A 15,436-nucleotide genomic window follows, 5' to 3' on the forward strand; every position below is an offset into this window, starting at 1 on the left:
GTATATGTATAACCGAATCACTGCTGTACACCAGAAATTAACACAACACTGTAAATCAACTATACTTCCATAAATTTTTTTTAAAAGAAGAGCCTTGAAATCAGCTGTGACCTGCAGCTAATAGTCATTTTAGGGAGTCTTTTCATCTCTGCTTCCCTGGACAAGGCCTGAACTCATGGGCTCAGATGGCAGCTGGCAGGAGAATGGTCTAGAGCTGTGGGTCTCCACTGGGGGCCGTTTGTCCACCCAGAGGGCATTTGGCATGTCTGGAGACATTTTTGATTGTCACAGTTTGAGGGGTGTGGTTTGCTGCTGAAAACTGTGGGTAGGGGCCAGGGATGCTGTTAAAATCGTTCAACACAGTCCCCCCAATAAAGGATTCTGCAGCCCCACATGTCCACGGTGTGGGGCTTGAGAAACCCTGGTCCAGAGTCACAGTCAGGATAAAGTGGTCTGGGCTCTGCCCTTGGAACCTAGCTCTGTGCAGAGAGGATCATTCTCTCAGCAAAAGGTGAGTCCCTGGGAGCCTCGGGAGGCTTGTGAGCTCACCAAACTCCCAGCTCTAGGAGTGCCTTTGGGGAATGCAACAGGTACCCTCAAAAGGAGAGAGGTGCAGGGGCAGGCGACCTACCGCTGTTTGAAGTCAGCATAGAGGATCCGGCTGGGGAAGCCTTTCCTGCAAATCCGGATGCCCTCAAGGACCCCGTTACAGCGCAGCTGGTGCATGACCAAGTGGTGGTCCATCACGCCTGGGGAGAGAACGTGCCGGGTTGGGGAGGGTTGGTGTCTTTTCTGTTGTTTCCTTTGATGGTCTGGGCACCATGAGATACCCCGACATTGCCAGACTTTTTGGTTGGAAGGTTTGGTGCCAGCTGCTCCTTTCCAGATGGCTGGGGACAGAGGGGCCAGGGATGGTCGGAGCCCACCTTCAGCCTCACAGTAGGAATCATCTCAACCTCTTGGGGAGACTCTAGCACCCCAAAACCGTGGGACTAAAGGCCAAAATATTCATCTTTGCCCTGTTCGTGGCCCTTGACTCTGATGAGGATGGACTGGTTGTCTCAACCTAGAATTTTCTCATAATTATTCTTCTTATAATAATGATAGTTATTATTTATTATTATGACCATAATTGACAGCCAACATTTATTGAGTGTTTACAAGGTGTTTGGCCATATTTTATTTTATTTTATTTTACTTTACTTTACTTTTTTATTTTATTTTATTTTATTTTATTTTATTTTATTTTATTTTTCTTGGTGGCCTAATAAATAATCAGTTGTTTTAAGAGTTTCATGGGAATTCGCAAAGAAGTGTTCCCTGTTGTCAGAGCATCATGTTGGAGGTACGTTGATTAGGCCGACCATGTAATATATTATATTACGTGCAGTCTCACATGTTTGGATCCCCCTCATCAATCACAGAATGACAGAATTTATTTAAATTCACCTACAACTATTGTTGTGGTGCTATGTACCAGCATGTTTTAAAAATAGTTGACATGAAACATTTCATTAGTTTCAGGCATACAGAATAACGATTTGACATTTGTATGTATTGTGAAGTGATCACAATGAGTCTCGTTAATGTCCGTCACCATCCATAGTTAGAAATTTCTTTTTCTTATGATTGTCTCTGTTTTCAGTGCTTTTTGTGGACTCGCTTATTTAACTCTCACAACCACCCTCTAAGGCTGGTTAAGCGAGTTAATACTTACAGAGTGAGTAAACACTTTGTAAATGCTCATTCAATAAGTAAATGAATTAACCAAGTGAATGGATTAATAAAATGCCATTTGAACCCTCCTTTTATAGATCAGAAAGCCAAAGTACTTGGCTGAGGTCCCTTGGCAGGTAAAGGTGGAGCTGGGGTGTTTTTCCCCGACCGTCTGATTCCTCCATCCTCCTGTTACTGCTGCTGAGGCAGGACCCTGACTGTTGGGTGGGAAGCCCAGTGTTTGGGATGGAAGAGCTTGGCTGCTGAGTGAGCCGCCTCGTGTCCGCAGTCTGTGTGATAGTTTGTTCTCCTTGTGACAAGTGACCCTGAAGGCCAGCTGCGCTCTAAGAATATCTGTGAGTCCAGGACTGGGGATGGTTAAAGGTCTACTGAGCTGCACAGTGTTCTACATCTATGTATCTGGTTCTGATGCTCGGTTTTCTCACTTATAAAACTGAGTTAATTACACTTACCTTGCAGAGAACTGTTGCAAGCAATAGACATGGGGACATCTGGTATTTTTAACTTGCTAAGTCTGCAGCCTTATTTCGTAGACTACTTTGAGAAGTGTTGAAGACTGTAACAACACTGTCCTCAGGGAACCACACGTGCACAAACACACAGACACACGCACGTGTGCGACCCCTGCTCCCCCACCCTGCAAAATTTTGCATACGTCTCAGGGACCCCTGTTCTGATGGGGACTTACTCACCAGGAGTCTTGGTCTCATTGGGAATCAGGCATCGTACAAAGTGAGGGTGGGTGCTCCTTAAGTTGGTCATCAATTTGTTTAAATTTTCCTGGGACAGAAACCAGAACAAGTACATTTACCACAGCAAATGCCATTTCACTGGGCAGAAAAACAACCGAATGTGGAAGCTGCCAAAAAACAAACCCTGAACACAGCGGACACGGTCTGGAAGGAGGAGCCCTTCTTCTTCCCGCCCTTCTTGCTGCCCCCGGTGTCGCCTGGAGACAGACAGAGGGTGTCTGGTGAGTCCTGAGGACACAGTGGTGGCTTCCCGCCGCTCCCCCTCACCCCGGTTTCATTGAGATACAACTGGCATGTGACATTGTATAAGTTTAAGATGTACAAGGTAATGATTTGATACATGTACAGATCGTGAAACGATCACTGCATTAAGTCTAGTCAACATGTCATCACACGTAGTCATAATTTTTCTTTCTTGTGATGAGAACTTTTAAGATCTACTCTCTTAGCAACTTTCAAATACAAAATAATCTTATTAACTCTAGTCACCATGCTGTACATTTCAACTGCAGAACTCATTTATGTTATAACTGGAAGGTTTAGCTTTTTAACCCCCTTTCCCATTTCCCCTACCTCTCACGCCCACCTCTGGAAACCACAAATCTACTCTCTGTTTCTATGAGTTTGGGGTTTTTTTTAGATTCCACATGTAAGTGAGATTAGACAGGATTTGTCTTTTTCGGTCGGACCTATTTCATTTAGTATAATGCCCTCAAGTTTCATCCCTGTTGTCACCAGTGGCAAGATTTCATTCTTTTTAATGGCTGGATAATATTCCATCATATAATATAGTAGTACTTTCATTTCCTTTGTGTATATACCCAGAAATGGAATTGCTGGATCATGTGGTAGTTCTATTTTTAATTTGTAAAGGAATTTCCATACTGTTTTCCATAGTGGCTGCACCAATTTACTGGACATGGTCTGTTGCAAAGGTCAAAATTCCATTCTTTTTTATGGCTGAGTAATATATATATAATACACACACACACACACACACACACACACACCCCACATCTTCTTTATCCATCCGTGTGTTGATGGACACTTAGATTGCTTCTGTACCTTGTAAATGGTAAATAATGCTGCTATCAACATTGGGGTGCATGTATCTTTTTGAATTAGTGTTTTTGGTTTTTTTGAATGTATACCCAGAAATGGAATTGCTGCATCCAATGGTTAGAACTCAATCTCTTAAGGAAGAGGAACAATGGAAGCAGGAGAAAGAAAAGGGGCGCTCAGAGACGAGTAAGTCTAGGTCAGCCTGAAGCTCACTGCTGACTACTGTTCTTCATGAGTGATGAGTAATTACACAGAGCTTTCCGTGGAAGGGGCAGGGATAGGGGGAGAAAAGATTTTCACCTGCTTCTGCACCAGCATAGTTGGAGAAGAGGAAGGACAGTAGCTTCAGGGAGGACTTCTGGTACAGCCCGACCACCGTCTCATTCAGGGGGTCCTTGTTCTTGTCCAGCCAGCCGGCAATGTTGTAGTCCACGGTGCCCGCGTAGTGGACCAGCGAGAAGTGGGCCTCCGCCTTGCCCTTGGCAGGCTTGGGCTTCTGGAAGTTGCTGGACTTGCCCAGGTGCTGGTCATACAGCTTGTTCTTGAAGGAGGTGTCTGTGGCCTTGGGGAACATGCACTCCTCTTCCAGGATGGAGAAGATGCCCATAGGCTGGAGGGAGGATGACAGGCTATCCTTAGCGTTTAGCAGCATGTCCCAATGACTCCATCATCTGTAGGAGCCAAGGACAGCTTCTCTGGTTTTGTCACTCTGTTACTAAGAACACTGGGATGTAAAGCACTGTGAGAGCAAGGCTGTCTGCTGCGATGACAGAACAGTGCCAGCCATAATAGTAGATGCTTATTTAATATTTGTTGAACAAAAGAACATGAAATGAAATCCCGTGTCTGCAAATGTAGCTCACGGTGAGATAATAGAAAATATATGTATTGGTCTCTGCCCCCAGTTCCTGGCACAGAGCTTCTAAAACCCTTGTAATTTCCTAAGTGATCAGAATACTAGGAGCATCTCTTGTTCTATTGAGGGGACTCTGGATGGGTTCTTGGGTGAGAGAACCAGAATGAGTCACCAGAAAGACTAAATCACGGTTAGAAGCTTAGGATTTTCAGTCTAAACCCCTCATCCTCTAGAGAGGGGAGAGGGGCTGGAAATGGAGCTAGTAATTCATCATGCCCCCTTGAGGAAGCCTCCAGAAAATCCCAGTTGTAGGGGGTTCCGAGAACTTCCAGGTTGGCAAAGACATCCACACTGAGAGGCGGACACTCCCCAGTCCCACCAGGACAGAAGCTCTGCACTGGGGACCCTCCGGGGCCTCACCCCATGTATCTCTTCATCTGGCTGACCCTCTGTATCCTTTATCATATCCTTTTATAAATGGTAAATGTAAGGAAGTGTTTCCCTGAGTTCTGTGAACCTCTCTACAAATTAATCAAACCTGAGGAACTTTTGATTTGTAGCCACGTAGATCAGAAGTTATAGGGCACCTGGGGACCTACTACTGACATTTCTGGGTCAATTGTGTTGGAATTGAGTTAAATTCTAGGACACCCAGCTGGTGTCGTAGAGAATTGCTTGTTGTTGTGAGGAAGAACCTCTGCACATTTGAGGACCAGAAGTATCAGAAGTGAAGTGTTCTGTGTGGGTCATAAAGGAAACTCACACGCAAGAAACACCATAGGAAGGAACTGCGATTCCCCCTAGTTAGGAAGGAAAAAAGCTGAGTTTCCCCCCATTTGACTCATTTTTAGCATTAGATTTACAAAAAATGTAAAGTTGGAAACATAGGCTTAAAATCATATGGGTCATATTTTAAACAATAACTTCTGGGTTTCTCAGTAGCCACCTTAGGAAGATATACTTCCAAAATGACCAGTGCTCAAAATGTGATGGAATTCCGTTTTCAAAGCTAATGCCGTCTGCTGTTCTCATAGTAACATTCCTCCAGGAACCCCGCTTCTCTGTGGTCCCCCCTCCTTGGGTCTTTGGACAAGTCAGGTGTGAATGAAACCCCGAAGTCACCCCTGGGCTGCATTCTTAGAGATAGCTGAACCCCTGGGTCTTAATCACCCACGTACCCCTGTAAGTGTCTGAGCAGATTCTGGTGCTTTCTAAACACCTACCCTTTCTGCACAGGGGATTCAGCTCTCCGAAGGCTCACAGTCTGGGGGAGTGGGGTTAGAGGCACTGGTCTGTTAGCAGGGAGGGGTTAAGCAAAGAGGTGATGGTCCCACCAAGGAGGCACTGTCCCCGGGGAGCAGCATTTTTTTACCTTTTCAATGAGCTCGATGCAGGCAGCCAGGTCCATCCCGAAGTCGATGAACGTCCACTCGATGCCCTCCTTCTTGTACTCCTCCTGCTCCAGCACGAACATGTGGTGGTTGAAAAACTGTTGCAGTTTCTCGTTGGTGAAGTTGATGCACAGCTGCTCCAGGCTGTTGAACTGGGTGTTTCAAATACCGAAGAGTTTGAGTGAGTTTGGAAAATTTAGTGGAGACTCAGCAAAGAGGACACAAAGCGGAAGGGTGTCCACTCATCCAAACCACTCACATCAAAGATCTCAAAGCCAGCGATGTCCAAGACCCCGATGAAGTACTGCCGGGGCTGCTTGGTGTCCAGCTGCTGGTTGATGCGGGTGACCATCCACAGGAACATCTTCTCGTAGACGGCTTTGGCCAGAGCACCCACTGCATTGGTCACCTTGAAAAAGGATCATCCATTCAACCCTCAAGTTAGCGTTTTTATGACTGTATTAAGTTGAAACATGTGAAGCTGACATCTTGAAGGTCAAAAGCAGGAAGAGATTGGCAATTTCATACAGTTCAACCTAATATTGAATCTATCTGTAGGCACCTGCTCAGTTCATGTGGACTATCCTGTTTACAAAGATCGTTTTCTAACAGCCACGGTTCTAACACATAACTCTAGCCCGGCCACACTTAATTGAGTGAGAGGTGGACATCTGATCCAGGTTGGGCTAAACAGAGTGTCTCTCCCGAGAATTTGGAATTGGGATCAAAAGATGCTGGCCTCAGTCTCAGGAAGGGGCTGGAATGACAGAGGTGTAAACTTGGGAGCTATGCGGTGGCCGTGGACAGGAGAGGTGGAGAAGGTCTCCCTAGTGAGCACACAACAGAGCGGGAGGGAAAAGACAGTTCACGGAGCCCCAGAGAAGGAGCCAGAGAGAGGCTGCCTGGCTCCAGGCCCTTGTGGCGCCCAAGGCACACTTTGACTTTCATTCCTTGAGTCACCCCCTGGGGCCTGAGAATGAATTCCCCCTTCCTGCTGAAGCCTGTTTCATACGTTTTTCCGAGACCTGCAACCGAAAGAACTTGAGGATGACAGTTAACATAGCAAAATGGCTGAGTCAGCTGCATTCAGAGCATCTCCATTACCTGCTGGACATTCTGCCCTTTAGTGACATATTCGTTCCCAACCTTCACCCGTGGACAGCACAGGCCTTTCAGCATTTCTGCAGAATTCAGACCCATCAGGTACCCAGCTTTGTCAGCCACTGAAGAAAGAGGAGAACAGGTGTCACACGAGACAGCAGCTGCTAAAATCTCCAGTCAGGCCCTAGCTCCTCCCAGAAATATTTTCTGTAAATCTTTTTGATATTTTTATGTTCTCACATGCCCCAGGCCTGGATTTGTCAAATGGAGTTTCAACCTCATAGTGCAGGGTCCCAGGTTTTCAAGAACCTTCAATTTGCCTCCTAGATACATTCTTTAATAAGAGGTTGATCTTGATGTACTGATATTTAAGTTTCATTAAAAAACATATAGTTACTGAGCACTGTGGGAGTCTGATCTTACCACGAAGGGGTGTACAAGTAAAGGAGACACCATGTAGACAATTAACACTCTATATTAAGCACCTTCCTGATTTGTGCAGGCTGCCAGGCTAGCAGCTGAGAGAGAAGTACAAAACCTTGACACAGCCTGCGAGTGTTTGGAGATGGTTAAAAGCAGTTGGAATATTGGCAGTTTCACGTAGTTCACTAGGTGTCCACGTGACTTCCGGATGGACCTGGCTGCCTGCATCGAGCTCATCGAGAAGGTAGAGAAATGCTGCTTGCCGGGGACAGCACCTCCTGGGTTGGGACCATCACCTCCTTGCTGGTTATGGAGACAAGTCAGTAAAAACCCAGGGAAAGTGTTGAGGACTTAATAAGAGGTCAAATGCGTGCCTGACTCTTTGCAATCCCTTAACTATCCCTTCTTCCTGCTTTGCCCATTGACGTGGATGGTACCATCATTCTTCTGGTTCCTTAAACTTGAAAGCTTGGGGTGATACATCCTTCTTTTCCACCCGTGACATGCTGTGTTGAGCCAGGCACCAGGTCCTGCTCACCTTCAAAAGAGCTTGCATCTCTACTGTTTCCAAGAGTGTAGAATAGGGGTGGGGAATAGCTCAGGGGGAGAGTGTGTGCTTAGCATGCATGAAGTCCTGGGTTCAATCCCCAGTACCTCCTTTAAAAAATAATAACAATAATAATAAAAAATAAATTTAAAAAGAATGTAGGATAGTAAAGTGGCAAAGAACATGGGTTTGAATTTGGGCTTCTTTTTTTTTTTAACTTATTTTTTAACCAGTGACTTTTTTGGGGGGGTGGGTAGTTAGGTTTTTATTTAATTAACTTATTTTAATGAAGGTACTGGGGTTTGAGGACCTCGTGCATGCTAAGCACGTGCTGTACCACTGAGCTGTATCCTCCCCGCGGGGCTTCGTTCTTTATGTCGCAGTCTGTCATTTGTCAGCTGGGGGACGGTGCCAGGCCCATGTGACTGGATGCTTGTCAAGCAGGCCTGGTGCATGGTGAGCATGCAGCCAGTGCTGTCGTGGCTTGTATCCTCATCAGAGGAGCTCAGGCCCCAGTTACAGTCACCGTTTCCCCTTCGCCAGCCTCTTTCTGCTTCTAAACACTGAACACATGGCAGCCAGGGCTGGAACAGGGCCTGGGACCCCGCCATGATACACGTCCATATGGTCCGCCCATGCTGAGGAGCCTGACACGTTTCTCTGCAAGGTTCCACACTCTTGGTGAGCCTGACAGCTGACAGATTAATTCTGGGTTGTCACACATACTCTGCTACTACTTGGAGCGTCAGTGGCTTCTGATGTCTAGCACAGACATTCTAAACCATTTATCCTGGCACTCGAGGCTTTCCCAAACTGATGCCAAAATAATCGCTTTTTCATTCCCATCTCTTACAAATCCATGACACACATCTTCTTCTCTAGGCAAAGTGGACCATGCTCTGCTCCTCTGTCCCCATCACGTTCCTCCCTTTTCCTCCTTGTTCAGCATGTTTCTTCTGCCTAGATGGCCCCTCAGAATTCTACCTGTCTTTCAAAGTCCAAGTCAGTGCCCCCACCTCCTCCAGGAAGCCTTCCCTGATTACCCAAAACCAGATGTGCTTCCTGCTCTGAGTTTCTCTCCTGTTACTTTGCATGTACAACTGGGGGGACCCTCCCTTCCCTCAAACCAGTGTACATTCCCTGGATAGTCCCCTCCACCTGAGTGTGGATGGAACCTTGGGAATGTGATGGGGTATTACTCTCGTGATAAGGTTACTAATCAGTCGACTTAGAGTTAATAACAAGAGAGTGTATCCTGGGCAAACCCAACCTAATCAGGTGAGGCTTTCTGAACCCTGATAAAACCATATGTATTTTCCTGTCCTTTAATTCATGGCTAGTGTTCCTTTTTGTCATCTGGGATTCAAGACACACTGCTTCATACAGTGTGGGGATGTTATCAAAAGGTAGAAAATTTTAGGGATGAACAGCTTTTTACTCAGGGAGTTCGTAAGATGCAGTGCAAGAGATATGAGGCCTGGTGAGGAGGGCATATGGTGGCAGGTCTTGCTGTTGGTTAGCCCTGGACACTGCCCTCCACTCCATTTCCAGGCCTCTTTGTGGATGAGGCAGGGGGCATGGTGAGGTCCTCCAGGTGAGAGTCATGGGAACAAGACTTTTTCATCAGTCCTTGGTTCAGGGTCAAGTTCAACAGATGTCAGGGTGGAAGAGAAAGTGATAGGAGGGAGAAATTTAGCTCCCACCTTACCAAAGGTCTCATTTTAAGCCCGATGATTAGACCAACATTCTGGATATTAATAATGATATGCTCAGAAAGTGAAGTTCGCTTAGCCAAATCCTCTCTTAAATGTCCACCCAAAAATAACAGGTGAACTGATGGTGAGAGATGGTGAACAGGGATTACTCATGTACGAGAATGACACTTTTGGGTGTCCGTGTCGTTGCCACTGAAGGATTCTTTGACCCAGCGAATGGGCTTCCCCAGCGCAGTGTCAGGAGCTTTGTGCAAATTCAGTTTGCACGGTTTTCAAAGAACAGCTCTTGAGATGACACAAGGCTTGTCTCACGTGGCCCCGTCCACACGTGAATGCAGGTGGAGGTCAGACCTCCGTCCCCCTCCCGGGTGTGGTTACCTTCGGTGCCGTCCGGCTCTGCCTGCTCCTCACGCTGCTTCTGCTTGAATTTCATGTTCCCATAATGCATCACGGCGCCCGTGAGCTTGTAGATCCCAACTTTCTCCTCTGAGCTGAAGCCCAGGATGTCGATGGCGTTCTGGGAATTAGAAAAAGGACAGTCGTCACAGCAGGACTCAGGGATCCCCTGGCACTTTGTATGGTACACGAGACAGCATTTATCCCAATAAGCGGATGACAGGTGGGGTCTGGTAAGTTACAGGTTAAAAACCATTTTTTTAATGTGGGTCACATGTTGGTGTGGGTGGGTGGATATTATGGGGAGAACATGTGAATAGCCTGTTTTCTTCCATCCAATGAGAATTGATTTTAATCCTTTCCCACTGTGCATAGATTTGGGAGCTGTTTTCTGGATGAGGCCATGGGGAACCATTGCATGATGCTGGGTGGACACTATCCAACAGTCTGCGAGTTTGGCATTGCAATCCAGGAATTCCCGTGTTCAGAACTGAGACAATATGGCATCACGGAATATTAGAACTGGAAGGGGAGATGTCATTTTTCAAATGAGAAAGGAGCTAGGCGGGGGTTAGGCGCTATCCTTATGTAATCTCATTAAGTCCCTATGAGAACCTTATGGATGCACAGATATTTCCAAGTGAAGAACTGAATATTTCTAAGAGGGTAAGGAACATGCCCCAAGTCCTGCAGGCAAGATGTGGTAAGACTGGGACTGGAGCCAGCCTGAGTCACTTCAAAGCCTATAGCAGGTGCCGATTTGGTTTTATTCCCCCTCGTTCTACTATGAAGATTTATACTGGAAAATCTTTCTCTGGGGTGTACATATGATTTTGTAGCAGAGTTTGTAGCCCGAGCCTAAGCAATGTCGGTAAGTGGGAGCTGAAACGTGTGGACACGTCTGGTGAGCTGGTGGGGCAGCCTGGTAGATTGATGTCAGCAGGATGGTATTGAAGAGTGAGGCACTCAGGGTGGCGTCCCCTTTGAGGGGAAGGAGAGTCCATGCCAGGAGCTGACCGAGGGGAGGAGAGATTCTGAGGCCCTTGAATCCTTATCTCACCCCAGCAGATGCATATCTGGGTTCAGGAATGGGTGGCTTCTGGTAAAAAGAGAAAGAACCTTCGCTAAATGCTGAAAAGCAGCAGGTGACAGCGGGATTGCTGGGGAGCCTCCTGGAGGAGGCAGGCACTCAGAGGGAGCGATCCCGTTCTATGTGGCAATAAACCATCGCCCAGAGAAGCTCCGTGGGAGGAAGGAGCAACGGCAGTCTCTGAAGGCAGGGATCTCTAGTGAGGCCCTGAAATAACTGTGGGGACTTTCAGAATTCCTCAGGAGGGCATTCGTGGAGGATGGAGGCTTTGCATCAGCCACTAACCCGCCCTTTCCGTACTCCTCAGTTGGTAAAGGCTGGGAAAACCTGGTTAAACCTATATAATGGCCAGACTTAAATTAACGGAAGTTTCTCTGATTATGAACATTTTCTCCTTGCCTGAAAACAGCTAGCATCACCTGGAAAGGTCACACAATGAAGGCCCTGGGCAGTGCCCCTGCGGTGTCAGGCCCCTTTCCACAAGCTTTTGCCACGTCTGTGATGGGAGAGCCAGCCGGGGTGACAGTTAGTTGCTCAGAGATGGTATATTTTAGTTAAAAACACAAGTTCTGCAATTGGGCAGATCTGGGTTCAAAGGCTGTCATTTACAAACTGTCTTTAAGCAAATAATGTATATTGTTTTCTAAGACTCAGCTTCCACCTTTGTGAAATGCGAGCAGTTAGTGGTACTGATCCCACAGGTCTTGTTGAGGCTTAAATGAGATAATGCAGGCAGACCTCTTATCTCAGTTCCTAGCACAGGTAAGTGCTCAGTGTACTCAGTTAGTATGATGATTATTGACCCTGGAGATACTCCCCAAAGCTAAAGGCCAGAGGCCTGACAGGTGTGCTGAGGAGGTGGGTGCCTGGCTCGAGCCCCAGCCCGAGGTGGTAGGTAGCTGGAGGGGGAAGCAGCAGGGTGGGTGTTTTTTTCCCTGCTTCAGACTTTCCCATATTTTCTAGATTTTCTTAAAGGACCATGTAGATGGTTTTTGTACCCTAAAAACTTCCACCAAAACCTTTAAAAGCCTTATCCATGAAAACATTTACTCTAAAACACCGGAGAATGGAACTGAAGGCCTGTTTAGGAGAACTTTTGGAATCTTCTGAAGTGGAACTGGGTGGAGGAGGGGTGCGATCGGTACTAATTCTCCAAGATCTTGGGTCTAATCACTTAGCATCCCTGTGTCCCAGCTTCCTCATGAGATCACTTGGGTACCTCTCAGCTCATAAACTCAGTAATTCTATGCATACGGGGATAAACACGCGCACACACACTGCTTACATCAGTGGCCAACAACTCCTCACTGTCGTCAATGCTGGCCACAGTGACTTCTCCTTGGCTCACGAAGGGGAAGTCAAAGGGATTGGTTGAAATGAGAAGCAGGTCTGTGAAGCAGAAAGATTCCTTTAGCATCTTATGCACAACTGACTTCAAGTTTGTTTTTTTTTTTTCCAATGTGATTGATTTGGAAAATGAGAGTGATCACCAAGGACTTACCAATGAGTTCTGGCTTCTTGTTTGACATGATTTGGTAAAAAATATGATAGCTTCTCTCACTGGATAACTGAAATGTCACCCTGGATTTTTCTAAGAGATCTAAGGTAACAAAAAACAATGTGGTTTTAGGTTCCTGGGAGATGCCTCTGTGGCCGAATCCAAGGGGCCAGCGTGTTTGGACTCACAGGTTTCAATGTCTGCCGATGCCAGCTTTCCCGTGGCTCCAAAATGAATCCGAATGAACTTCCCCTGTCCAGTGGCAGATTGACAAAGGCCATAGTTATTTTATTTACATGCACTGTAGCTGGCCTCTGTTAGAGGCTACCGTGGGTGGGAAGTGTAGGGCCAGGGAGGAGGTGATGCCAGGGGTGTGAGGACTTCCTTCGCTGTTTGCCTGGTACCCAGAGTCCCCACGCTGGCTCAGCCAAGCCTCTGGGAGCAATGACAGAAGCACCCGGCCCTGTTCCTGTAGCTCTGGGGATGGATGCCCGCAGGCTCCCTCTCAGCTCTCTGCTTGGGACCACCTCACACCTGCCTGTCTCCTTGGTTTTTATCCTGCTCCAACTCTCCACAACACCTTTGTGTTGATAACCTGGTTGAACTGTCTGTCTGACTTCTTTTTTGCCTCTGGGTGTTACTTCTGAGATTTCTTGCCTCTGTTTCCCTTACTGTTTACCACATGCAACCCTGGCTCCCAAAGGACCTACTCAGTGCCCGAGTTCCCCCATTTTGGGGAATGAAAGGGGAAATTATACGTAGTGTGTGTCTGTGTGTGTCTGTATGTAATTCCCTTTTTACATTATCTGCTTAATTGGTCTCTGCTGCACCAAGCACATTTGAGGGCAAGAATGTCACCTTGCTGATTCAGCTACAGGCTCTGAAATGTAGTCGGTACTCAGTCATAGTCTCAATATTTTCCGAATGAAGCCTACGAAGAGTTAGAGAAGGTCCAGTGGAGTTTTGTGTGAATTATAAATATATTTGTTGAGTCTTCAGGATTTTTAGCCGGTTAATGGAAGATGATGGAAGTGACCCTTAGCCGGCGAATATTTGGAGGGTGGAAAGTAGATGAATGATTGTGAGTTCTGGTCAGGGCCAAGAGCAGAGGTCAATAAACTAAATAAATGGGAGTGAGACTAGAGAGTGCCTGCAGGCGTGTCTGGCCCTTTAAGCTGGTGCCAGGTTAGCGCAATAGCTAACTTCGTGTAAGCAGGTGTTACTGTTGCCCTGTTACATGCACCCAGGTCCCCTGCAAGGAAGAGTTTAGTCGTGCAGCTGGGAAGACATGTGCCAGGGGGCGATGCACAGAGGACCAAGGGGATGGACAAGGAAAGAAAGAAAGGTCAGGGCTCGAGAAAGAAAGGTCAGGGCTCGGGGCCATGGTCTTCGATGCCTACATGTATTTCTTATCAATGACTATCTTACCTTTGAGCGGTGCCAATAAAATTCAGGTTTACGATTATCCAGCTACTGAGATGTACGAAGTTCTGATGTACTTTTGCAACCACAGGCATAAATGAGAGTTTCCCCTTTGGGAATTAGGCCACAGGCCAGTGAAGTCAGGTTGAGGACTGAATGTTTATTTGCCCACTTTGGAAATAAATGCCTCTTTGGCTGAGCAAATCCTAGGTGAAACATTGAAGTATGGAACATACCCTTCAACATCTCCAGTACCAGCATTTCCCCAGTTTTTGAGCTCTTCTGCCTTCGCCAGGTTTTCCCCACCCCCCAGTGGCTCCTGACTTGGAGGAGATCAAGTCTGCTAACAAAATTCACACTCAGGTTTCCATGGCTAATAGGTCAGTGGGTATTGCTCAGTGGACTTCTGCATTTTAAAAGGTTTCCACTGAAAGAGACCAATTTTAGCGCAAAGGAATTGCTCTCTACCTGTGGAATTTGAATCACTGTGACTTCAGGGTGCTCTGAGGTGCTGTTGATTAGCTAGGGAAGGACAGCTAAGTCCTCCCCTGCTGGGAACAAGCCAACACGTTCTCCTAAGTGTATCAGAATAGCCCAGTTGGGCTGCTTGATCTAAATCGCTTAGGGGTAGGTATATACTAGTTTATGTGGCAATTTTTCATATCCAGCATTGGAGGAGAGCGTTTGGTTTTGGGGGTGTAGCTGACAATTGGACTGAGTCTTACGAATCTCGAGGAGTTGTCATTCCTCACGGTCTTGGCATTTCCAAAGGCCTCCAGCAGGGGGTTGGCCTGGATGATCTGATCTTCCAGGGTTCCCTAATAATAAGCGAGAAGAGGAAAAGAGAGGACTTTGGATGTCTTCTGAAGTAGCTTCTTGCTGGCTCAGAAGTGTGGATGCTCTGGGAAGGGCCCAGGGAGAGGGTGACCAGCCCGGGCTGGTGGCTAGTGCAGACATGTGGAGGTGCCCACAGGCCCATCCCCACTGTATCCAAGGAGTCTTCAAGGTCTTCACAGAGCATCAGAGACTTCTGGCCACACCAGATGCCAGGTCGAAGCATTGCCCCCTCCGTCTCAGTTTCCCAGACTGCCTTCCTTCGATAACATTTCATCATAAACCACGGATTTTTAGACTGTATACCTCTGTTACTGCAGGCACCACGACCCATTTATATAGATATTTGGGTTCAGAAGTTGAAATAGAATGTGAGCAATGAAAGTGACCCATGGGCTAGAAAGAGTGGTTCTCAAATTTTTTTAAGTAGCAAATAGTATTTCCTGAGGACTTTTACTCAGAAGTCCACCGATGGAAAGCAGAGTTTCACCCTCCCCACTCCTACCAGGGTTGTTTATCCTTCTGACTTCAGAGCTGTTTGGAAACCACTGTCCAGTCAGGTGGTTCTCAAAGTGTGATCCCTGGGCATAGGAGAAATGCAACACGCCAGGA

General features: G+C 46.8%; 1 protein-coding gene across 1 annotated transcript in view; it reads right to left on the bottom strand.

Moving 5' to 3' along the window:
• LOC102507296 (myosin-13) overlaps nucleotides 1–15,436 on the bottom strand; it is a 45,411-nt gene that overhangs the window by 24,855 nt on the left and 5,120 nt on the right. The window contains exons 6-17 of the mRNA XM_014552593.2: nucleotides 14,716–14,808; nucleotides 12,757–12,820; nucleotides 12,572–12,670; nucleotides 12,356–12,459; nucleotides 9,963–10,101; nucleotides 6,903–7,021; nucleotides 6,058–6,207; nucleotides 5,780–5,950; nucleotides 3,852–4,161; nucleotides 2,613–2,686; nucleotides 2,430–2,517; nucleotides 632–749 (exon numbers count right to left, since the gene is read on the bottom strand). Coding sequence (XP_014408079.2) covers nucleotides 632–749; nucleotides 2,430–2,517; nucleotides 2,613–2,686; nucleotides 3,852–4,161; nucleotides 5,780–5,950; nucleotides 6,058–6,207; nucleotides 6,903–7,021; nucleotides 9,963–10,101; nucleotides 12,356–12,459; nucleotides 12,572–12,670; nucleotides 12,757–12,820; nucleotides 14,716–14,808 — 1,529 coding nt within the window. The remainder of the gene's footprint in view (nucleotides 1–631; nucleotides 750–2,429; nucleotides 2,518–2,612; nucleotides 2,687–3,851; nucleotides 4,162–5,779; nucleotides 5,951–6,057; nucleotides 6,208–6,902; nucleotides 7,022–9,962; nucleotides 10,102–12,355; nucleotides 12,460–12,571; nucleotides 12,671–12,756; nucleotides 12,821–14,715; nucleotides 14,809–15,436) is intronic.

This window comes from Camelus ferus, chromosome 16 (assembly GCF_009834535.1).
Source record: "Camelus ferus isolate YT-003-E chromosome 16, BCGSAC_Cfer_1.0, whole genome shotgun sequence".
In the NCBI taxonomy this organism is placed as follows: domain Eukaryota; kingdom Metazoa; phylum Chordata; class Mammalia; order Artiodactyla; family Camelidae; genus Camelus; species Camelus ferus.